Raw genomic sequence first — 25,571 nt, forward strand, 5'->3', positions numbered from 1 at the left:
AATAAGTTGTTTTTCTACGGTTACTCTTTGTATCTTCCTATCCCAAATGAACTATTTTCTTTTACAATTAACATAAAAAGGCATCATCATAAAAATTCAGGTGAACCAGAAGCAGCAAAAACTCAAACCATTGGGCCGACTTTATGTAAAGAAGGTCTATTATGATATAAGGACTGTTTTGAGCTTTCATCTTTTCACACTCGGAGATTCCCCTTTTCATCCTAACGGCATTAAAAGGAGAGAAAGAGCAGGAGACAGAGGAGTTAGGCTGACGTCACAGCCCAGGAGTCACCCGCCGTGCGTTCGGCGTCTACGAGTAAAGACTTATCTTGCAAAGAAGTTTGGACGGACAATGTGGGTGGACAGGGCGTGAAACTACTATCATCATCAGGTCTGAATGAAAAGGAGAAAACATATCTTCCACAAAAAAGAAGGCTCATTCCAATTCAGCTGCGTTGTTAGGACAACGGGAACCATCCCTCAGATGATTAGTTCCACTTCAAAAGAATTTACTTTCCGCTGTGGAAACGTCCCCCTTTTGTGTCCTTACACAGGGTTTTCTCAGCCCAAAAGAAGAATCGTATGTTTAGTCAGCCTGTTTATTATTCCTTCTGTTCGCACTACAATTGTATTAAATAAATAGAGTACTGCTTACAAAGGCCTATTAGCCCATAAACATGTCCAGGGACAAACAAAAAAGACTAAATCATAGCCTCTGCACAGGAATTAAGATACCCTGGCAAAGGCATAAAATGCACCAACTCCCACTAACATCGCCACTGACATCATGGAGCATGGATGTTCTGTTGCACATATTTGTTGTTCCAGCTCAATCTTGAGAAACAGAGTCTCTTGCTAAGCATCTGCTGAGAATGCAGTGAAAAAGAGGGATGGGTGAAAGTGGCATGTTCTTTCTAAGCTGTGCATAACAAACTTTTTGGTCTGAGATAATAAAGTACCACAGACTACTTCAAAACTGCAAGATTTAGATAGTCTTTCACATATTTATACATCAACATACCCAAAAATACATCCAGATTTTAGATGAGTAGGCATTCAAGAGTCTGCAAGAAAAAAAAGGTGAGCAATTACAGGTAATAATTAGGCAATGTTGGGCACAAATTACTCTGAGCCTAATGTGATTATTAATGGGTGGCTACAGGAACAGATCAAAGAGTTATACACCAGCTAGTTTGATCATTAACTCTGACTTCGTCAAGATTTTGAAGACACCACTTGAATGCAGAAAAACTCTCTGTTGAGGTTCTGCTGGCTGCTCAGATAAACAGACTTCTTGCCTGAGTCCAAATCCCAAAAGGGGGCGGAGAAAAACATTGACAACACACCTAAATGCAGATGAGTGGAATCAGGATGAAGAGTTTTTTCTTTCTTTCTTTCATTTTTGATGCAGCCTGCGACTGGCAGCTGTGACATTTTGGTTACTTTTATTGGATTTATTCATTTTCTTCTGTGTGAAGTTTATTTTTTTGAAGTTTACGAACTCCGCCTTCCTCCAAAAATCAAGCTGGAATGAAGTTTCATCTGTCCTTTGGCAGTGTTCACTCTGCCTTCTCTGCAGCAAGTAAATTGGATGCTTAGGGACATTAAATGTTTTGCTTTGTAAAAATAACAGATCTTTAAATTAGACATTTCAAAAACAATGACTTATTAAAGCCCAACAACCTTCATGTTCCTACTCAGAAACAGCTATCTTCCTCCACATGACCAATGATGAGACTCTTTATAGCCTACAGTGATTTAATATGCTCAGCAAAAAGAAGCCTCTTGGCACAGGACAACCAAGCGGCCTCCCTTTAATGTTCATCACTGTCAAAGCTTTGATTTCTGATTGATGAGTAAGGCTGGTGCAATCGCAGAGCGACATGGCCTGGTCTTGTTGCACAAATTTAAGCACATCTTCTGGAAGTCAAGCTTGTTGCTCCTCATACCCCAACAGTTACCCCATCAAGCCTCGGAAATTCTATTTCACCCCCCAAAATGAGCATCCTGTGATCCCTAATATAGAAACTGTTACAGCAGATAGAGAGGGACTGGAAAAGTAATCAACTTTTATTTTTTCCTTCTGTCATGAGCACAGCTGAAAGTACGAAATGCAAACTCAGTCACCAGTTTGCTTGTCACACCGATTTAAAAATAGTCCACAACTCTAACACAGTCTAATGCAACAGTACTGCAATAAAATTTATCTTAAGGGGTGCTCCAGTGCAAAGTCTTGGTCCAGATGTTTTAGAGAAGTACTAATTTAATGAAAATGTCGCATTGGGAGGCTGTTACAATGAATTATACTGAAAGCACAGCTGCAGGGGAGTTTAGTTTAGGAAAAAACCAAAATTAATAATAAATAACAGACTCTGATCTAGCTGTAAGCAAATCTGAACATTTATATAACCATATGTTAATAACTGTTCCCGCAGGCTCCTATAAGTGAATGCATGATGCAAAACTCAGAATAAAACCATATCATCTAAATGAGATGCATATAGTGTTTCAAATAAATGCATCTGTTACTGCAGTAGAATAGTCTCTAATAAAATTTGCAAAATCTAACATTTAATTTGAGGTCATTTAAGTGCAGGAAAAATCCCATCTAAAGAAATAATTGCTCTTAACACTGGAAAAACCTGCTGTAAATACTGTGTACAATCACCTTTAGCCCACAGGACAGCACTTAGCCTTCTCCTATAACCTTTCAGAAGGTTGGAGCACAAACGGAGAGCGATCTTTGATCATTACTCCTTTCACAATCTTTCTGCCTCATCCAGAGTCCTGAGTTTTCCTCTCTTCAACTCACACTTCAGTTTTTTTTACAGGATTTTGGTCTGGTGACTAGAAGAAGGTTGATTGTCAGCCTGAGGAGCCACTTTTGCATTGATTTGATTGTATGTTTTGGATCGATATCCTGCTACAAAATGAAGTCATGAACTTGTTTCTGCTAGTCCATAGTTTATTTGAAATCCCCTGAAATATCTGGCTGTCCATAATGCCATGCTAACAAAGTTTCCAAATTCCTGAAGGAAAGAAGCCCACAGCATCACATATCCTCCAACATGCAACAGTGGGAATTTAGGTGCTGATCTACATATCCATCCTGCAGTGTTTATTGCTAAAAAGTGTATAATCTTACTCTTATCTAACCAAAGCAGAAGTTTAAAGCTCCAGTAGGTTTTAACAGTAGGACAGAAAATATTTTTCTCTTGTTTTGGTATGTCACCCAAACAACCAGTTGGTATGTGGTATCAAGGATGGCTGTTTTAGAAAATTATGGCCCTTCTCCATTAGCACATACTCAGCGTGATTTAACTTGGCTCTAAATGGTTATGAGGCTTTTCCACTGGTAACAGTTATGTGGAAACATCCCTATTTTTGGAACCTATTTCATTGGGGTTCTAATTGTGTAAAGTAAGGCTGTAAAGATTGCCGATCACTGATTGGCGAGGGGGTGAAGCCGCTGATTGAGTCACGAGAGTCTCCCTTACAGTTTTAAAGACTCACAACAGCAACTGAATCTACCAAAAATCCACAAACGGAGCAGAATGTTTAACATAGCTTCCATGTTCTCCATTGTTGCATTTTGTTCGTGATGCATCCAGATTGAATAATGATAGTTTTTCAGATTCTGCAACTGCCCAACTATACGACTATTCCATTAGAGTTGTTACTTAATTGAAATGGAAAATCACCCTAACTGTGTAGAGTATATTTGAGCCGAGTTGAGCCACACTGTGACTCCAAGATACCAGTCTATGCTTCAGTTACTCAGCAGAATGGTTCCTTCCTTACCACCCTGAACACTAGTGGCAAGATAAACATGGGTCATCATCCAGCCACCGCTGTGACTGTTCTGCTTGTCTTAAACTCATTAAATACTCATTAGATTGTAGATGTGGAAAAGATATTTCTAAACTGCAAACATCAATGCACATCAAACTTTACACAAATGTCAGGTTCTCTTCTCCTTCCCATTTTGAGGAGTGCCTCAGTGTTAGAAGAAAGACAAGTGCTACGAGAAACAGGCCTCTGTGTCACACTCCAGGGGAAAAAAACCTTAATGACCAAATTAGACACTCTGATGAACTGAAGAAGGTCAAGAATGAGTTAAAACATGCTTCAGTTACATGCTTTAATTGCCAACAGAACCAGTATGTCTGGCACCACTTTCTTAAAAATAATATCTTAATGTATGATTTTTTTTTTCCTCATCTTAAAAAATGAACCCAAACTTGTGATCTTATTTTTGCATAATATTATTGTATTAAAATATTTTAAAGATTAACTTAATGACGGGCATTTTACAGATCTACACTAGAGCTAACAAAAACATTGGGCATGGGTTGTATTTTATTTGATCTTTTATTAAATAAACAAATTATCGAACATTTCCATATTGCTGAGAGAGACTTCAGAAAAGTGGTTCCATTGGGTTAGTTTCAGCAGGATGTTATAACAAACAACTGAAAACTTCTCACAAAGAACCCAAGTTCATTTCAACTAATGAAAATACCAAAAAACAACAATAATTAAAATTGATCAAATAATAAGGAAAATTACATTTCAGGTCATAAATGTTGAAACGAAAGTGAAAAGAGCAATTCATCGCATCACTAAATGTCTTCATTTTTAATAAATGAGTACTGGCTGACTTGAAATAGAGACTTAACGCAACTGCATTTAATTACCTCTTTCATCTACCCAATTAAAAGCAAATTTTTAATCCATGTAGTTTATTTCTTGTTTTGATTGCTCATCATGCCACTGCCTTTTAATCAGGATGAAAACATTAGTGTTGCATATTAATTTAATTGATTTGCATCGTCCTCTCTCTGCGTAGCATACAACGCCTCAACTGACGACTTAAAGAAGGAGACGTTCCAGCGAAGTTATCAGCAAACATTTTCAATCCGCAGTCACTCAGGTGTGTGTGAAAGGGTGCGAGGTGGATGTTAAAATGGTCCTGAGGATCAATACAGTGTTGTTGACAGTGAGAGTCCCCTTCAATGGAAATATCAGTAAGGTGGCATCACAAGTTGTCATGTGTGATGTCGCAGAAATGGATCCGGACGAGCCGGGCCTTTAGATGCTAGAATAAACATTCGGCACTGACAACTCAGAACCCGACACATAAAACGACTCGGCTGTGTGAGGTAATCTGAGCCTTACCCAAATGAGATGGTAATGCCTCCTCTCGGGGAATTCGGCAACACACAGCAGCACCTAAACAGAGGCTCAGACGCGACTAATAATAGAGCCTCCGTTCTGCTTAACTTCTATATTATTCACTTCAAAACTGAGATCAACTATGTGGGTCAGTGGGATTTCTGTGGGAAATAAAACAGACTGAAAGACGCAGCCAAAGAGAAAATGTGCTCCTCTGACATCAGATCTGAGGAACGTGGCGTCTAATAAGAAAATTATTTGGGCAGCTCAGAAGTTTAATTAACAGCTGGTTTTAACTGATTGAAAGGGAGTACATGTCCAAGCGCATGCATGGGAGCCTAATTATTTTTCAACTCCTTGATTGTCTAAATAGGCTTTATAAATAAGAAAAAAAAAACACACACGCACACACAAGTGACTTGGAATGTTCAAAGGAAGTTATTTTAGAAATGGAAATGATCAAGGAGATTTTCAAAACTTCTGTGATCTGTGGGCTTGAATACACTGGGACTTGAGTCCTCCACACTGCTACATATTGCATACAGACGCACACATTCACACAAGCCAGTACTTCACCACCAACTCTGGCTTTTTTAAAAGGAAAATTGGACATTTATTCTTCCATTTTGTTGCAAAGCCTAGAGCTAAACTAAGAATAAAAAAACAGAAACATTTCTGAGATGATCAGAGAAGCAACATAAGGCAAGAGATGATAAAAAGTAAGCTAAAGGTCAGGAGGTATGAAATTAGATGAAAACTAAGAACAGGCATCAGACGAGATATGAAAGATGAAAGGAATTTATGATGCACAGTGTTGTTCTGATCATGACTTTACAGATTCATCTCAACATGTAAGTTAGAATGTAATCAAAAAGTTGACTTATTTTGGTAAATAAATTCTAAACATGAAACTGTGTTATTTTGGTTCAAAGTGAAATATTTCAGTAATGAAGTTCTGTTTATTTATATGATTATGGCTTCAATTTCTTAGAAAATGTTAGCATTACACAAAACCAAGAAAAAAACACATTTTTAATGCAGAAATGTTTTCCTGCTATATACCTATGGACTGAACAGTTTAGGGCTCGCCCAACATTGCTAGCTCTGGTCTCACTCAGCTCCAGTTTTCTGACCTTCAAACCATCACTGACTTCAAAAACCCAACACTGAACCTCAGCAACCTGCGATGCTCCACTCTTCCTCCAGACTCTGAGCAGTAGCTCAGTCCCTGTCCCCTGCAAGGTGAGACACCTCTCCAACTCTGGTTCAGAGATGACTTAACAAAACTAACGCCACCCCAGGATCTGGATACATCTGTGGGTGATCACTCTTAAAGCACTAACCACACACCACAGTCAATGTCTCGTGGAAGGCCACTAAATGACTGTTGTTTGTGCACCATTTTCTACCACACTTTTTCCTTCCACCCAACTTTCCACATATAAAGTCTTCCCAGTGATTCTGTAGGTTATATCTTAATCATTTTTTATAAAAAGTTATTTTTCAAACAGTCATATACAGTATATAATATTAACATTTTCAGAGTAACTCCAGATTTGTTTATTACTAAATCGTTTGTTCATAATGTATATATTTCTCACTTTTAGAATCGAGCTACTAACAGGATTGAGGCAGTATCATAATCATCCGTAAATTTGGTCATCTCAAAGCAGCTAATAAGGCAATAATAAAGGCTTTACAACATGCAATATTGAAATTAAGCATACCATTCATGTGTATTAACAATAAATTACATGTAGGCAAAAGTCAGCTGTTCAGATCCTGTCCATATATGTGCAAATCCAAGAGACCACACTTAATCCTGCAGTGGCTGATGTTTCATTTTAATCTGTTGAAAAGTTTTTTTGTAATCTAAAAACAAGCAAGCATAGTTTTATACTTACTGTATAATTATGTGGCTATAAATGGTAAATGGTATGCATCTTTAATACTGAATTCATAATGTTTTTTCACCAAATGGTGATTACATCATTAAATACGGCAGCTGTTTGCAATTCAGTCATTTTGTTGTGTTTTCAAACAGAAATGTTGATAAATGGACAGAAAAGCAACTCTTATCCGGTCCAAACGCAGCTTCATTAGCAAGATTTGGTTTCTGTAATTAGACCTATGAAAGCGGGTTTAGGATTTTGTCCTCATTCCACTCAATTCCCATGCAAATATGATTTATTTGTTGTTAAATGCGTTTCTTGAGACACACCCAGTTGCAAAAGCAGGCTGCATAATTTCTGGAATTACATAACCAAGGAAAGTCATTTGCATGCACTGTGTTACTCCAGCATAGCAGTGGACAAAGGTCAATTTTATGAGGAATATTCTACTTTAACAGTTGGGTTTGTTGAAAATGCAACACTCTCCTTGGTTGCATAAAACAAGGATTTTTCTTTTATCCTCCACCTTTTTCTGAGATATCCTAAAAAGGAAACATTCCCTGCAGACTGATATAAATACTAACTCCTCTGTGGAAAGAATCAGAGTTCACAGGTTTTAAATCAGCACAGAAACAGAACTAATTGGCGAAAAGATTACTGGAGCAGTTCTACTGTTAAAGAACACATCTAAATATATTTTTCAAATAGGCTCTTATTGCTTTCTTTCAGAAGGGGCTTTTCTTCTTGCCACTCTTCTTTAAAGCCCATGTTTGTGCAGAGCATCTCTATGCACTACATTTGTGGGTTTGTAGTTGTGTCATACTGTCTCCATCATCAGAAAATGACAGAGCGGTGATCGGAGAGATCTTCAAAGCTTGAGATATTGTGTTACATCTTAACTGTACTTTAAGTTTGTCTACATCTTTAACCCAGCTGTGTCTGTTGTTTTCCTTAATCTCCATTATGCCAGTTGACCTCTTCTGTAATAAAAAGCTGCATTGGTTTAGGTAGGTGACCTGTGAAGGCAATTAGTTGCACTGCTTTTAGAGAGGGATAAATACAAATGCATGCCACACTTTTCAGATTTTTTATACTAAAACTATGAATCACTTTACAATTAAATGCTGCTTTTTCCTATCTATCACATAAAATCCCCGTAAAACAGATTAAAGGGTTGATTTTATGTGACAAAATGTGAATTAGTTCAAAAGGTAAATAGTGAAGCCTAAACAGGAATTCCCAGATGTGCCTCTGCCGCTTGCAGTTGAGGGTCAGCGCCACACCAAATCACATTTGTCCCTTTCATTGCCGTCACAGCCTTAATTCAACATATCATCACAGTAGAAACCTTTGGCTAGCCGTAATTGAAAAGGCCCAAGGGGAATTCCTGTGTTGGGGAAGGACCACCCTCTTTTCCCAACGTCCCACATCCATCATTGTAGAGTTACTAGGCCCTGGGGTGATGTTGGAGCGTTTAGGGCTAACAGCAAGACTGCCTCACATTCTCGCTGAAAAGGCCTCTAAACTGTGGCCTCATGGGATCCCACTTTAACAAACCCTAAAACTACACACAGCCTCATGTCCACTACATATTAATTTAATGGCCTCGAATCAGCAGGCGCAAGCTTGAGCATGTCAACGCACCCATGTTCCTGAAATGGATGGACTTCAGTAGGAATGGGATCAGAAACAGGAACCTTCCGTCTGATGTCGCGTTCACAGGCTTGATAGCGCAGCTGCCTCGCAATGCATACTGCAACAGACAAAAATTAAGCTCTCACGATTGGTCCCCGCTTTGAAACACGCTGGATCGTGATCAGTGTGATCCGCTGTTTTTCAAGTTTAACCTCAAACAGTAGAATTTTCAGAAACCATGTAAAAGAATGAAAATGATTTTTTCATTTAATAAAGGGTGATGGTTGTGAGAGACAACAGGCGATTAAAACGTCTCCTCACATGTTTTTTGTTTTTGGTTTTATTAAAAATCTGAGGCGCCGGGTTCTTTAGGAGACACGATCAAAGCCTTTGTAACAGCTTCTAACAAACACTTCAAATGCGTTCTGTAAAATGTGAATCATTATGCAGGGGCTCTAAAATGTAACTGATCATTTCTCAAAGATCATATACTAGAGTTGTCCAGGAAAAAAAAACACAGATGCAGATAAAGGCAACAGTTTCTGCTCAAATATGCATATTTAAACATATTCATATGGCTCTTCGCATACATGAAAGCAGCCAGCTGCCCTTGCCTATGAGTGGGGGGCACTGAGGCTCAGACTGGTTGATCTCTGATGACAAGGGGTCTGGTGGAAGGATTAGAAGCAGGAGGACCAACGTTTTGGTTCATTCCCTTAAAAGCATGGAATACATCTCACAGGCTTGGAGGTCGGAAAAGTTCAAAGATCTTCAAAGATTTGCCCACCCAGCTCAACTTCTACCTTTCCCGGAGTTTTGAAAAAAAGACTTCTATAAGATATGATTTCTATGTATTATTTATTTAGCTTGCACATTACACATAGTCACATTAAATGCTGAAATATAAGTACAACATAACACAACTTTTCCTGTCTGTTTGTTGTGGTCTGTTTGATCATGGTAAACATTTTGAATCATATAGCAACCTCCTGAGCTAACCAGCTAAAAAGGCGCCATGAAGGTATTTAAAAACTGTCTCATCTCAAACGGTTGAAATCTATGTTATGTAAGGCATGGATAATAAATGACAAAAGAAAAGAAAGATTTCTTTTTAAGAACCAGCCACGGGGTAAATTGCAAAGCATCAAAAGACAAGCATGCATTAGGCATGAGGATAGGCAGGGCTTTTCTTTCCGTCTTGCTGTATGTTGGCTATTCAGCAATACCTCAGTCAGTTGCACCAATTTTTTGAAATATTCTGTAACAATAGTCAGAGAGCTGAGCATTTTTTTTTGGGGAGGCTTGGGCTTAAGTTGACATAGCAGCAACCATTGAGAAGAGTAAAAAGGAGCCTAGTTTAATAAGCCCTGGTGTAGGCTGGTCTACACGGGGGGTTGGCACCACAGAAATCAGAAAACCGCTGTGCAGATGAACACCAGAGAAATTTAAAGGACTGCTTAAATCACAAGAGCATCGAAGTGGGACTTAAATTCTCCAAACATGGACATAGGACTGTAATGATGGCATTGTCTAGCATAAGAGCCTCGCGACTAATGTGTGTTTTATAAGCTTATTAGTACTCGTGCCAGCAAATAAACAACGATTTCGACATGAAACATATCACCTTATCTCAGATAGGAAAATACTGTAGGTATGAGCTGCTCTTTTGTGTGTAGTTGTGTTGTACATTTGTTTGTCTTACGGTTTGGAATCGGAGTTTATGAAATGTTATAATTGGCCTCATGCCACATTGATGTCTAAATGCCAAAGCCCTGAACAGCCGCATCCATGTGGCGTTGAAATTCTCCACAGAGAGCGAAGAAGCGAACGCAGCGCCTGTAAATATCGTTCACACCCCTGTTAAAATGTCAAGCTTTTACAACGTAAAAATTAAAGCCAATTCTTGCACTTTACTGGGACACAAATCCTGCATAATTCAACTGACAAAAAACATATCTGAGAAAATATTAAAGTAGATTATATTAATATAAGATATAAAGTAATATAGATAAATAAAGGTACAATAACCTGGTTGCAGAGGCATGCACACCCTTTTCTCGAAGCCCCTTTCTGATTAACTTCGGCCTTTTTAAATTCACGGCTGGCATAAATTACAGTGAATCTGGTTTATCTAAAATGAAGCTTAGCAGGAGCATGGGCGGTTCTAGGCAGGGGCTAACAGGGGCCAGTGCCCTGCAGAACTGGTCCTGGCCTCTGTACTGAAGAGATAATAATTTCTTATTATAGGCACTGACAAATAAAGCATAAATAATTGGTTGCCAGGACCAATTTAATTCTTTAGCTTCACAGTTCTACTTTAACAAGGCATTAAAAATTCAGGTGTTGTACATTTAGCTTCAATGAGACATGCTAACAGTTTTCATCTTGTAGATCAGTGTTCTCTAAACTGCAGCTCCAGAACTTGTATTATCTGGATTCTTTGGCTAATTTAACATATTAAACTTTGAAATATTGACATGTTTCTTTTTTGTTCCATCCATTTGCTCTGAACCTAAATGAAAAAGAACTGCAACTCTTTCACCCTCCAATAAATTTGATGTAGAACTGCTACTGACCCCCTTTCCTGTGTGTTTAATCCATTTTCAGTCACCTCACAGCCCACCTCCCCATCTTGACTTCAATGGGGTCAAGATCAGGGTTTTGACTTTGACTTAATTTTCAGAATCTGAATCAACTTATTGGCAAAGATTATGAGTACAAGCAAAGAATATATGATACTTTCACATGCTCTCAGCAAACAGACAGTAAGCATTAATATAAAGTAGTCACCCAGTAATTTTCTGGTTTGTTTTGGGTCATTGTCATGTTGAAGGGCAAAGTTCTGCTTCTGCTTTAATGTTTTACTCATAGTCTCATGTTTTTCTCTGATACACAGAAAAATTCAGTGGTTTCAGATAGTGAGCTGGCCAAGGTCTGCTGCAGGTTCTGCATTGACATTTTAGATGTTTTGGAGACTTCTTTTAGCATCTTGCAGTTCAATCTGACCTTTGATGGACAGCCAGACCTGGGAATATGGACACCTGTTTCAGATTACCTCCATGACTTATACTTGATGTCTTGTATCTTTGAGACCTCGTTAAATCCCTTACCAGACTCATAAGTTGCTACAGTCTTCAAAGGTTTGAAAGGGTCAACTCTCCTATAAAATGCCGATAATAGGGCCAAAGTTATTCTTTCTCTTCTTATTGGAACCTATATTAAAGATTAGGGTGATGGTGAAGAGGTCTTTTAACCTCAGAGATCTGAAGATTGTCAACACAGATAAATGATCAAAACACTAGTAGAAAAGGTTTATAGTTGTTACAGTAAATCATTTGTTCAATTGGTTATTAAGAAAGGTAACTAATTGCTGGCTAACAATTTGTTTTCTAAAATATAAGTAAAACTAAATGTTCTTTCATTATTTTATATTGTTGTAGTAGCTTGTTGAAGGTGCCTGTCTCGTTTTGAAACAGAAACATCTTTGTTTTCTATTAAAATAATTTTTAAATCTAACTTTGCCAGGGTTATGGTCAACTTGGACCTAACTGTATATTAACAAATGAGAATCATAAAAACTGGACTTTTCCCCAAAGTTGATAAAAAGACAAAACTGAAGGATCTGCAAAACATTTACAAAGTATTGCTTGTGTTTTATTTATGATAATGTTCTACTCTGTATGTGGACAATAAGGAACAGAAAGAGATCTTTCCTGATTTTTATCCAGATCTGACTAATATTCAGCAAAACATTTTATGAAAGTGAGTTGTGATCTGAATTTGTGGACTTTTGGCTCCTTTTTGGTACTTTTTTGGGTTGAAACACTAAGGTGGCAATATCGTTCTCTATTGTGATGTTTCTTCTTTTGTACCGAAGTGTTTTTTCTAGGAGGGTGAGATTTAGAGCTTTTTCAAATATTGGTCTTTTTTTTTTTTTTTTTTTTCAAAATTCTGTATGTTCGATTTAAAGCTGAAGATCAGGATCACAACAAATCTAAGGATGAATCCAAATCAACAAAATAATTGCTTAACCAGAAACAAAACAAACTGAGGAATGACTACCTAAGAGGTCAGATCCTAATTTTAACCTTTGGGGTCTCCTGGAGGGATGCGAACAATTAATGTCCACTCAATCTGAAAGATTTGGAGAAAGGACTGAGCAAATTTTACAAAATTAAGATGTATTTTACTAACAGACTGCTTCAGGGTATTTGTAAAAATAGAGGTTGAAAAAAAAAACATTTACCACGAATTTTACTTCTTAATCAGGGTGTGAACACATTGCAGATCCATATTACATGAGTCCGCACGAATGCTTGTCGGGGCCAGAATGAAGAACTGTGTATCAACAGTACCTACTGCGGAGCCACACTGGCAGAGATTAGAGGGCCATCATGAAGGAGCCACAGAGGGTGAAGATAGCCAGGAGCTGCACGGATAAAGGTTGACGAGAAGAAAGAAAAAGAGAATCTGGTATAAAAAAGGAGGGTGAGGGGATATTGATAAAAAGAAAGCAAGTAGAGAAGCAAAATCACCTCTGACTCGACCCGAGGAGGTTCAGGAAAAAGCCAGAGATCCAATTAAAACCCCACTCGGTCAGTCAGTGTCGGTGCTGACACAGCCGTTCCAGCCGCTGCCAGCTGCCGGACAGCCACTGGAAAGGTATGGCAGATGCACGGTGTAAATTACGCAAGATGTCATATTTGGTTATGATGATGCATAAAAGCAAAAAACCTGGTGTGACAAAGCAGCCCACCCTCTGGTCCACAGCTGGATTCCTCATCATGTTCAACCCAAAAGCAACGCGGGAGGAGTGGGAGGCTTACCCTGTCACAATTCAGTGAATGCCAAAGTGAAAAAAAAAAAAGATTTATTTATATCAACCTGATGTATACCCCATCCAAAATGGCGCCTGCTCTTGTTGCTAGGCAGAGCACAAAAATAAAGATGGCGGCGGGCAAGTGGCAAACTGGGGAGTGCAGGGTCTAATCAGTGATGATTACTGGGGGGAAGGGTGTGGTGGGGTTCAGTGTTTATGGAATATTACCACAGCTTGGTCTGAATGTACAGCACAGCGGTTAAGTACTGCGCTAGACATTTACGCTTGACACTGCGGCGGCGGCGGCGGCGGCGTCCTCGTACCCCGCTAGAACATATTGTTCTAACAAATACATCTTTTGACTTAAATATTTCTGTGAACACTTGGATTATTTGTAGAATTACAGAAGGAAAGGGAAGGGCATAGCAGATGAGAGGTAAGATTTAAAAATCTCAACATCGCTTTAAAACTCCTCGCTTTATCTTAACACCTACAGCATTTGATGCAACTCTCACTGTGGTTGCGTTCTTTAGAAAGTTTATCGCACAAATTCTAGTAATCTGTCCATTAAAGCAAATGGATCAAAGCTGGAAAAGTTTGGCCCACTTTGCTTAAAGACAGAAAGACCTCTCCATTTAAATATTTCAAACCAAGCACTTGAGATGATCCTTTAAGACTTAGAAAATATTCAGCTACATTAATATTAATATTTCATCACATTAAGTAGCTCTCAAACAGCAATGCTAAGTCACTGCTAATTACGAAAAAGTAAAATAAAGCAGTGCAAACTGCTTGGTGTCATACAGAAATTGAAACTGTTGAGGGATGTTGAGGGATTTGCAAAATGCACGTTCAAAAATATCTAAATCTCCCAAATGATGCATCCTCATGGGTAACATACACACAACACAGAATACATAAACAAGTTAATCACAGATTGCATCTGAAGACATCTGCAAATACTGTACACATTTACAGTAAACATACATTTTTCAGCTTTTTACTAAGACATGAAACAGATAATCCACTATTTATTTTTTCATTCTTTATATTGTGGCAAAAATTATGCATTTCTTGAAATGCTTTTGTTCTGACCTTGAAATACAGTAGTATGCAGAATGAAATCACTAGAGAGTCAAAAATGCAGCCTTGTACCAGTAAGAACACTCGTTTTCATGATCATCCAAATATCTAATGAAAATCTTGATGAACAGAAAAAACTTTGATGTTAGTTAGCTGAAAGATCACTGAGACCATCATGTCCTGCCAATATGATCCTCCAGCAAATGTCAAATGACTCAACATGACCTAATTTATGTCTACAAGTTTGAATTTAAGTTGTGTACTACCAAAAATATGGATAACATGCATGGAAAATGGTCAGAAATCATTTTTAGAGTGAAAGATTTATTTTTATGTCTTTTCATCCATCATCAAGACGTCCCATACTGTACTTTCAGCTTGCCTCTTGGCTTTCAACTGCACTCCTTTTGACATCTTTAGACAAAGATGTGTTTTATAACACATGAATCAGGGAGTGTGAACCGGGAACAATAACTCGTTGAAGATAAGTTCAGCCTTTGCACCAAGACTAGATTGCAAAAGTGAACTCAAAGTCTGAAGACAAAAAAGAAAAGACAGGCGTCGAAAAGAGAGATCTGTTCGGCTCATTCCTGCGAAATAATGAGCTGTTTGTTGACATTTGCATTCCAGAAGGTACAAAAACTAAGGAACGTGAACAAATGTGTCAGTGAAACTGTACTGGAGGCAATTATTTCACCATTAAGCAGAAAAAAAAATCTAACAAAGCAAAACCAACATCTTTGTTCAAAAGCTGTTTCTTTAACCAAGACTTTTCCAACATGAGTTATATTTGCCTTCAATGAATGTTGAGATGGGTTGAAAAATTAGAAAACACAACATGAAACCAGTAGTTTTGATCAATTATATAACAGATATATGAACATTAAGGCAAGCTGTTACCAGGATGCTATCATAGTACAAGATAATGTAATTGTGTATATTAAATTAAATCCAATTCAGTTTATTTGTATAGCACCAATTTACGTCAAATGTCATGTCAGGGAACTGAACAAGGCAAACAGACATAATAAAATAAAGGAGTACAAACTGCTTGGTTTATATATATATATATATATATATATATATATATATATAAAGGGCAGCCCTCACAGATGCATTTATCAGTCTCATTTAACTCTGATAAATTTTTCTTCCATATGTATATTAAGAACTGTAGGAGGGCTTCACACTGAATTCCAAATCTTCACACAGGACATGGATAATTTGTACCCAGAGAAAAGTTTGCATCTTTGTTGAAAATTATTTGATGAGGGTATATCACACATATCTGATCAAAGAGAATATAGACACTTTAATAAAATATAAGATACATAATTAATTATACAGTATGCCTATGTACAGCAGGAATGTATTCTAATGAAACGTTTTTTTTTCCCCATTAACACGAACACTGTGGTTTTACTCACTTTGCACAGAAATGTGAAATAAACATATTACAGAGCACGAATGTTTCATGGGAAAAAGGAGCGAGAATGTTGAACATAATCAAGGGTAAGGGAAAGGAAAAAATAATGAGCCTGCCGGTATTTTAATTAAAGTCAAATCATGCTGCAGGCCCACCAAGCAGGCCTGTTAGATCTCAAAATTTAACCTAAGTAAAGATCATCCAGATAATGATTCAACCTGCGATATACATAAAGTCATGAATAATATTTCTATTCATCCCGACATACATTAAACCTAGTTTACATTCAACAAAGACCCCTGCTGTGAGGGCTACATTCAGATTTATTTTTTAACTTTCCTGTAAGAGATTTTAGGTTCAGAATGCGTAATGCGCTGATAATTATATATATAAAAAACTTACATTAAAAAAACAATCATTTTCTTTTCATTTTTAAGACGGACCGACATTTTTATTTAAGTTATGCAACGTGTATGCGCTCCTAAAGCACACTGTGGAGATGTAAGGGCGAGCGGAGAACAATAAGAACGACAACAACTGGGCCATATTTCGCAATGCAAAATTCAAAAGGACTTTTCAGAAACTATTTCATACAGTTTTCACAGAAGTACACAGAGTAAAAGAGAAACAGCTGTTTGGGTTTTAGGCTACAACATTGAAACAGAGGCCCACAGTTTGCGTCCAGGCCCTCAGAGGGAGGGGATGTTGCTGCACTGCTTTGGTGGGAATGTGTCCACGCCACTGTGGCATGTGTACCATCCGTTCACGATGCTCTTCTGAAAGGGAGAAGCCGAAGAGAAAGTCCGTGAGGTCTGGGCAAAAGCGTGACCAGTCTGGCCGCAGGGGTACTGGGAAGACTGGGACCTGTAGCTGCCCCTCTGCAGCAATAAAGGGTCCAAGAGGGGCTGCGACCTGTGCGCCGAGTAGTCCAAACTGCTGTCAAACGCGTGATGGAAGCGTGACCTCGGGATCGACTCGTCCCGGCTCTCAGGGGACAGGGGGACATCCTGAGTGGAGGTGGGGGCTTGAGGGGGGCTGATCTGCCCAATGTCCGACGCTCGGGCCGGCCTGCCCTCCGCAGCATGACCCCCGTCACCGGGAGGCGCGTCGCCGCCTTTGGCGACGTGCTCCTTGGTGCAGTGAAGCTTCATGTGCTTCCGCAGAGAGCTCGGGTGGGTGTAGCACTTGTCACAGCCCCTGACCTTGCACATGTAGGGTTTATCACTGGAGTGGACGTGGGAGTGCTTCTTTCTGTCGCTGCTGTTCGCGAATCTCCGGTTGCAGCCCTCAAACTCGCATTTAAACGGTTTTTCACCTAAACGTGCAGAGACAGAAACGGGGACGAGTTATGAAAGCGCATGCAGGCCTGAACATTCAACCGTCATATGGCACACATCCCCAAAATGCTGCACAGAGATGGAGAATTGACGGAAGGGCGGATCTTCCGTCAATAACGGGTCCCACCATCCATACGGATCCCTTAATGTGGCACGTATAAGGCTCACATTAAGGCTCTGGGTTGAAATACAGTTAAAAACTTCATATATATATATATATATATATATATATATATATATATATATATATATATATATATTGTATATGAAACTTGTACTACATGTTGAGCATTGGTTAACAGTTTTACTTGCTTTCTATCACTTCCTATTGAAACATGTAATACATTTTTCTGTTTGAACAAATTAATCACTTCAGTTAACTGCACAACATCTCTCTGCAAACATCATGGCAGTGCAGTTTTTGCATTTCTAAAGTACACGTGCTTCATTTTCTGAATGAATTGGACTTTGTTGTGTTATAATCAGATTGGATTTAATGTACCTGAACTGAAATTATGACTGGATTGTATGGAGTCTGATTTGACTGAATATGTCCACAGAATTGGATATAATTTGGCCCTTCCTGCATGTTGAAGTTTCTTGAGAAGACATTTGTTGTAAACTGTTGCTATATGAATAAATAACTGGATTCTTTATGTGTTTTATGATACTTTTTGTTATTACATAAAGAGCCTGATTAATATGCACACTGTACGCATGTGCAGCTGTGTGATAGCTTAACCAGTGTCACATGGGGCTCTGTTCGTGCCTCTTTCTTCTGCTGTTCTTAATAATAAAACAATACACAGCAGAAATAAAAGACAGCACCCAAGGAATATGTATTTAGTCCAGTCCTTTTCTTTTCATTTTTTTTTTTTGTGAGAAAGCAATTCACTTTATTTATATAATTAAAAATTAAATGCCTTTATTTTAATGTGATTAGGCTGACATGTGTGGAAAAGGGAATAAAATATAACTGCACGCTGATTTATTTCATATGATTGGGTGTTTGGTAAAAAGAAATGCCAGGTTGTGAAGTTTAAAAAGCATTTTACGAGATATTTCACGGTTCGTGGTAACGTATGAAATGCCCTTCAAAGGAAAAGTGAGGGGGGGGGGGGGGGGAACGGCAACGGGATACATTTTTAAACATAGCCTATTTTTATTTACAGCTAAAGTCAACCATTTCCTCAACTTTTTAAATTGTTATTATTATTTCCCACTACATCATGGCTACATCACAGAGCGCTGTGCTCTGTGAACACAGGAAGATAAATCCCTGGGAGGCACAAGCAGCGTAACGGCTACGTCACAGCTCTCCGGTGTCCCGGCATTTATTTAATAATTTCTCTGAATGAAGTGAGGGAGGCACCCAAAGCGCCAGGCCTGCTGCCTGCTGACTGCAGTCGTTTGCAGCTGTCTTACTACTTCTCATCTGTGGCTCCTGCGTGGGGACTACACGTGTCTTTTTTTTTTTCTTCTTCTTCTTTTTCTCTCTCTCTTTTCTCCTGAGACATGCGAGTGAAAACTGACGTGGACGGCGAAAAAAATACAAATAAAACCCCACCGAAAATTAGAACGTTTAATCGCAAAATGCGTGGCACGGGTCTAAATGAAACATAATAATAATAATAATAATAATAATAATAATAATAATAATAATAATAATAATAATAATAATAATAATAATAATAATAGAAAAAAGTTTACTGTAAGACAGATAAACGTTAAAAATACATTTTTAATGAATAATAAATATTTGACCATTTAAAACGCATTATTATTATTATTATTATTATTATTATTATTATTATTATTATTATTATACTGACCTGTGTGAGTCCTCTTGTGGATCTTTAGATTCTCTGATCTAGCAAAAACTTTCTCACAGCCGTGAAATGGACAGGGAAAGGGCTTCTCCCCAGTGTGGACCCTGACGTGATTCACCAGCTTGTATTTGGCTTTGAAAGGCTTCCTGTCCCTCGCACAGTTCTCCCAATGACAAATATATTCAGAGTGCTCGGGTCCTCCGACGTGCTCCACTGTCACATGGGTGACAAGTTCATACATGGTCCCGAAGGCTCTGGAGCAGGGCAGCTTTCCCGCTCCAGCCTCTTTGCCGTCACTCCACTTGCACACCAGCTCATGCTTCACCGTCTGCTTGGAGCACCTGAGGAAGGCATCGGCTCCCCCACGCTGGATCGCCATGTTCAGGGGCTTGTAGAGACCCAGGAACTGGGTGACAATCTGCTGGCTGTTTCCCTTGGGGCTGATGGTCTGGCCGTAGGAGTGAGTCCGGGTGAGGAGGTCGCCAGGTAGACCCAGCATCATCTGACTGCCGAGGTCGCGGGACGCGTCCGTGGAGGCGTGGGCCTGCTCCTGGTAGCTGGCAAAAAAAGCGTGGCTCCTGTTGTCCCTGCAGCCAGAAAAGTCCCGGTACCTTCCCATCCCGCCATGTTGGTTGGGTCTTGGTGCCAGTTGATCAGTGACGGGTGGCATGCCGGCTCCAGAGAGATTTGCTCCAATGATAATGCCCCTAGGGCTGTGCTCTAACCGGTGACTGGGATATCCAGAGTCTGAAAAACTGGGAATCGAGTGGTCAACATATGCACTGGACCTCGTCTCGGGGTAGTCTCGCAAATTGTGCGAGGGGCAGAGTTTTAAGGAACTGCCAGTGGGGTGTCCCATGTGCTCCCCTGCCAAAGGTGGCAGCACCACGCTGGGTTCAGTATTGCTCTCCCCGGGGTTGACGCAAGAGAGAGGGCAGCCACTAAACCTCGAAAGGCTTGTCATGTTTTGTTGTGAGTTTGCCTGTGAGTTTGCAGAAATCAACCAGTGCAAGCAGTCAGGATGCACCTAGAAACTCTGCTCCCATGTTGCTGGTTTTTTTTCTCTCCCCTTGCTGTATATCATCTGCATGTGAAATTCTTGGCCGTGAACATCGCGGAAGCTGCAACCAGACTCAGTTTCGTTAGAGTTGGTGTGAGTCCCATGCCGGTTCACTTTGCCCTCTTGATTTGTGGCAATAACCGTGGTAGTAAAAAATGCTTCGAAACAGGCCATGGTGCAATATAAAAGCACAGCAGGCAAACCTGCTTTTAAAAAGGGAGCTTTGGGATTGGTTGGAATGTGCGGTGATTGACAGGCGCAGGGTTTGTTTTAAAAGGGACACGCAGGAGTTCACCGCACGACTCCGTTTTTCAAATATCGCCGAGAAAATGCTTTGAAAAGTGCCGCGGTGCTACTCCCTAATATCGCTGCCTCTTTAACTTCAGGCGCACTCTCATTACAGCCCTTCTCTAAAATCTCCACATATAGCAGGAGAGAGGAGGAGGAGGGCGGGAGGAAGGGGGGAATGCACAGGTTAATGTTTATTAGAAATCATCTGGTAGAAGTCAAGTGATTAGGTCCAGACATGAGCAAAACACAACACAATCAAAGTCTGCAGAGGCTTTTTCTTTGCCAAAACAACTACTCCTGCCTGGCAAGAACAATAGGTTTTGGTCTCTGCGTGTCCAGGCCAATTATTCTCAAGACGTAAAAATGAAACACTTGATAGCAGTGAAAGTTACAGAGAAATACGTTTTATTTAAGGTCAAATGTATTTTAAATGAGACTGCGTAAACAAAGCGTTCAAAAAAAAGTATTTATTAAATATTTAAGTCACTGCGATTTTAGAGATTTAAAATATAACTTTATTAATTAATAAACCATACATACATGTGTTGTTGTTTTTTTAAATGCAAGTTTGAACTGCTTGGAAAAAGTTAACTGCAATGAAGCAACAAGTAGTAGAGCCGATTTTGTTATGATTCTCTTTTTATTAGTAGGACAAATGATTTTTTTTTTCTTACAGAAGTGTCATTTGGGAGAACAACAGAATAGTCCGTACTACTTTATACCTTAGAGCCCAATGTAAACAATCTCTGTAAATAAAGCCTCTCTCATTAAGGCACGTAAATAAATTAATAATCTTCAAAAAGTGCACTATGCGTCCTGAAGGCTGGCATACGTGTTTTTTTCCTCCATTTTAAAAGAAAGTGGTTATGTAAAATGTAAATTGTCAAACGTGACAAACTCAGTGAGCTTGCATGAAAACTTTCTTAAATATACTTTGAGGTGCTGTGAGGACACCGAGTTCTCCAGTGTTGCTGTTGCTACAGTGGAGTACATTTTTCCTGTGCGTCAACTCGCTTTTTTTTCTTCTTCTTTTTTTTCTTGACGTTGCTAAGGCTCCTCAACACTTCGGACAGCTAAGGCACATTCTTTCATCTTTTACTTTTATTTAAATCCACACAACGAGGCTTGGGCTCCGGGCTGTAGCTTATGTAGGTTTAAGGTGAAAGTCCCCCTTTATTTCCAAAGACTGTTGCTGGCATATTTTCTAACTCCCCCCCCCCCCCCCCACTAAATACACAGGAAAATAAAAAAAAAAAAAAAAAATCTGCCTTCAATTTTTCTGGGGTCTAAAGACAGCAATAAATCAAAGGGACCCACTTGACAGTAAATGCTGTAAAATAGTAAACAGGCCCAGAACTGGCCTAAATCTGGCCCAATTGTCATTGGCGGTCATGTTTGTCAACCTTTCACCTGATGCATTTCTGAAAATAATTGAGATCAGAAGGTCAACAAACTGTAGGTTTCCAATCTGCCACTCAGCCTGCACAAAGGTCTGGCAAACCTGATGATTTATGGTCTTTTCTTTTCAGGGAAAGAAAAAAATGTAGGATGTGCAAAGAGATGTTATGATTACATGAGGCTGTTTGGCTTCACCTTTGCAGTCCTAGCAGCTGATGTGTGTTCCTGGGCCTGTCTGAAAACTGATGTTTTTCTAAAGGGTCAAAACTCTAAAAAAAAAAAACCTATAATAAATATCCAGTTTAAAAATCTAAGTCTGAAAAGGTCAAAATTACTTCATATTTTTTCTCAATGAACAAAATAGGGCAAAAAATTGATAATGAACTGAAACCATAAACATATGTTAAACTTTTAACATGTTTCTGAAAAAACAATTGGAGAAATGTCATGGTTTCTAAGCTATGATAAAGAGTTTAATTTCAAGCAGTTAATATTTTCAAAAGATTATTTTTTAAAAAAATGCATTGTCAAATTTTTACAAAGTTATTTATTATGCTTCTACTTTGAATAACTTATTCTTAAAACATGACAAATAAATAAAAAGGTGGCTTTTCAAATAAAGAGGTTAGGTTTAGTATCATCTGGGTTTAAATATCAAAAGATTAACCGAAAGTATTGACACATTTCCGCAAGCACAAAATATATATTTTTTAAATATTTTGGAAATAAATTTACAAATTATCTTGAACATAATTTGACTAAATTTTATTCATTTATTTTCTTGAAGGCAATTTGAATTACAGTCATATAAATATCGCTTTACTAATTTAGCTTCCCTAAATGAGTCTAATATTTATGTTGATTAGTTAACAAGACAAATTACATATTACTGACCTTTGGACACAAATTTTCTCTATGATTTATGTGAGTGGACAATCCTGCATGTGTAACGTCCCGGTCCCGCCTGATTCTGCTACTGTGCCTCAAATTGAGCATAAAGTAGGAGCAAAACAGAATACGGTTCTAACACAAGGTGAAGAAACCTAAACCTATTAATTGAAAGCACATTGAGAAAGTCTTTTCACAATTCATTAAGTTCAATATCCTTAACCTTAGTAGGTGATAAGACTTTATTATACATTATAAAACTGTTTACGAAGCCATAAAACACATAAACAGTTATCATGCAGGTTTGTACAAAATAAACTAGAATAGATGATGCGCTTTGCGATTAATATCATTAGCTCTGAAAAAAAGTCAATTATAACATGCTTTTAGTATTATTGCAAAGATTATTATTATTTTTCAGAAACTGATTCCAATGTCTGTTAATGTTTTGCGGAAATAAATGTGTGTATGTATGAGTGCAACCATTCGTGTTGAGCTGAGATATTGTAATTGATGTGGGGATGGCAGTGCACCTTGTTGCCATCACATTATGAAATTTAGATGAATTAACAGGTTTGGGATGAGTCCATTTGGGGGACAGCTGCTCCAGTAAATCACAGCAAGAAGTCAATTAGCTCTCTCCATCAGCCATATGAAGGCAAATTCCAAGTGCAGTCACTCAGAGCCCAAGTGACTGCCTAATCTGACAATATATGGAGAACTTGTTTGGTTTTTACTTTACTGTATACAATATTTCAAGTATTTTAGAGGATACAAAAAGAGGAAAATTACAGCATTTCGCTAAAGGAAAACAGAAAATACACCGCAAGGAAATGGGTTTGACGCAGATGTGATAAAGTCAAATATCGAATTGCAAAAATTAAAATTGTTAGCGTTAAACTGTAATAAAAAAACTTCCCAGATAAATTTACCTGCTTAGTTTAAAAGTGCAAAGTGAATAGTAGGAGGCTATGCGTGTAAATATATATATACCGCAAAGTAAAATGAGATATTTTCTGAAAAAATAAACGTAACCACGCATGAAAATACAGTTTTAAAATTCCTCAAAAGTTTAAAGAAATATAAAAAATAAATTTAAAATGTAACCTGTGAGTGAAACCGAATGAAAGAGCAAAACCAGAGCCTTCAAGCTTCCATCTGTGGTGTGGAGATTTTTTGAGAAAGCAAAACTAATACTAAACTCAGTAACTCATGTTAATATTGATATACAAAATAGAACGTGTGCAGTTTTAAGTGATATTAAATAACAACGGAACTATCTGCAGCATTTATCCCAATGACTACCCGTAGCAAAGCAGTGAATCAGACTATTTTTATTTCTTTCACTGCACCTCAAAGACACATAAATCATTTCTAATATTTAAAAACTTAAAGCACACATTCTACAGTAAAACGCAAACATAAGTAATTCTTAGATAAGCTTTAGTTTATCCAAAAAAAGAAGTACAGGCTACATTTAATGTTGGTCCAGTCATTATTGAGTTAACTTCAAGTCCACAAACTTGTCTACTGCACAAGTGGCCTGAGCCAGCCAAGCGTAGTATGGGATACAGGCCAGACAACATGGACAAAAAAAGGAAAGAAAAATCCCTCAACTTTTCTGCCAGAAAAGAAAATGCTGCTATATAGGCCACTTTATTTTATGGGGGGGGGAAAAAAAACATGCATCCAGCTTTTTTAATTAAAAATAACCTTTTTATGTCCCAGCCTATATTGCATCTACAGCAAGCATATAAATGTGAGCTGTTTACCATATAGGGTGATGGCTATGTTCTCTTTTCCAACAGCATGGGCCTACAGTCAGGGAGGGCATGCATGCCATAAAATATTCTCATATTTTAAGGTAACGCGCATGCTCTGTTGAGGGAAGATTATGTTATAACCAATGAGCTTTCCAAACGCCCAGTGAGGTAATCCCAGCAGAGATGACTAAATAAAACAAAATTATACATACCGCAGTCCTGCTGAAAATGCATCACGTTGCATCACGCCTGCATGTGCTAAAATTAGTCATTCATGATTTTTAATTCGGGTGTGTTTGACTGATCGTTTGCATGCAAATTGAGTTATTTTACGTAATTACATTGAATACGAGCAAACATTGAGTTAAGATTTTTTTTTTTAAATTGCATTTATTTATCAGATTTACCCACGTTGAAATGTAATAGACACGCTTAAAAGTGTCAGGGAGAGAGTTTTGATTAAGCAGAGCTGCTGTTTTTGCGCTTCTTCTGAAGTAACGTTTTATGATTCAGTTGGGAGAAAAAATGCGCAAAGCATCCCTGCTTCTCTCGGGTGAAATTGAAAACACACCACGCAGGAACAAGACAAATAAAAATAAATTCACTACTTGTGTTGTTTGTTTTCACTATAATTTAAATGTGCTTGAAGCCCATTTCCACTTGTAAGGGTTCATTGATTAATAAATAAAAGTCAGAACTTTAACACTGAAGCAACAGTTGCTTCACATTTGGTCTTGTTGATGACAGCTCCCCCTCTTCTTTCCACAGCAAGAGCTCCGACAAAAAGGCAACATTTGTGACTCATCTTAACCCGTGTCACTTAATCATTCCATAGCAGTATAATATGGCTGTAAACACACGGCGCGTTTATTTAAAAGCGGCGTGTGGAGCCTTCACGTTTCAACAAGGCAGTAAAATATGGAGGGAATACAGGAAAACTTAACAGGCTGCTTGTCACTTCCTAAAGTTCACCGA

At 38.4% G+C, this 25,571-nt stretch overlaps 1 protein-coding gene and 1 long non-coding RNA gene across 4 annotated transcripts in view; both read right to left on the reverse strand.

Moving 5' to 3' along the window:
• The window catches only part of LOC116714145 (uncharacterized), a 132,321-nt gene that overhangs the window by 40,229 nt on the left and 66,521 nt on the right, over positions 1–25,571 (reverse strand). For 2 of the 3 annotated variants that reach the window (XR_004338014.1, XR_004338012.1), the window contains exon 3: positions 1,022–1,064. The exons of the other annotated variant lie outside the window; for it this stretch is intronic. This is a non-coding gene — a long non-coding RNA (uncharacterized LOC116714145). The remainder of the gene's footprint in view (positions 1–1,021; positions 1,065–25,571) is intronic. 3 annotated transcript variants of the gene reach the window in all.
• zic6 (zic family member 6) lies at positions 9,542–20,864 on the reverse strand. Its single transcript, XM_032554485.1, has 2 exons — positions 19,200–20,864; positions 9,542–17,345 (listed from the first exon to the last, which is right to left on the reverse strand). The coding sequence occupies exons 1-2, from the start codon at positions 20,158–20,160 to the stop codon at positions 16,720–16,722; spliced, it is 1,587 nt and encodes a 528-aa protein (XP_032410376.1). The 5' UTR covers positions 20,161–20,864; the 3' UTR covers positions 9,542–16,719.

Source organism: Xiphophorus hellerii, chromosome 23, assembly GCF_003331165.1.
Source record: "Xiphophorus hellerii strain 12219 chromosome 23, Xiphophorus_hellerii-4.1, whole genome shotgun sequence".
Taxonomy (NCBI): Eukaryota; Metazoa; Chordata; class Actinopteri; order Cyprinodontiformes; family Poeciliidae; genus Xiphophorus; species Xiphophorus hellerii.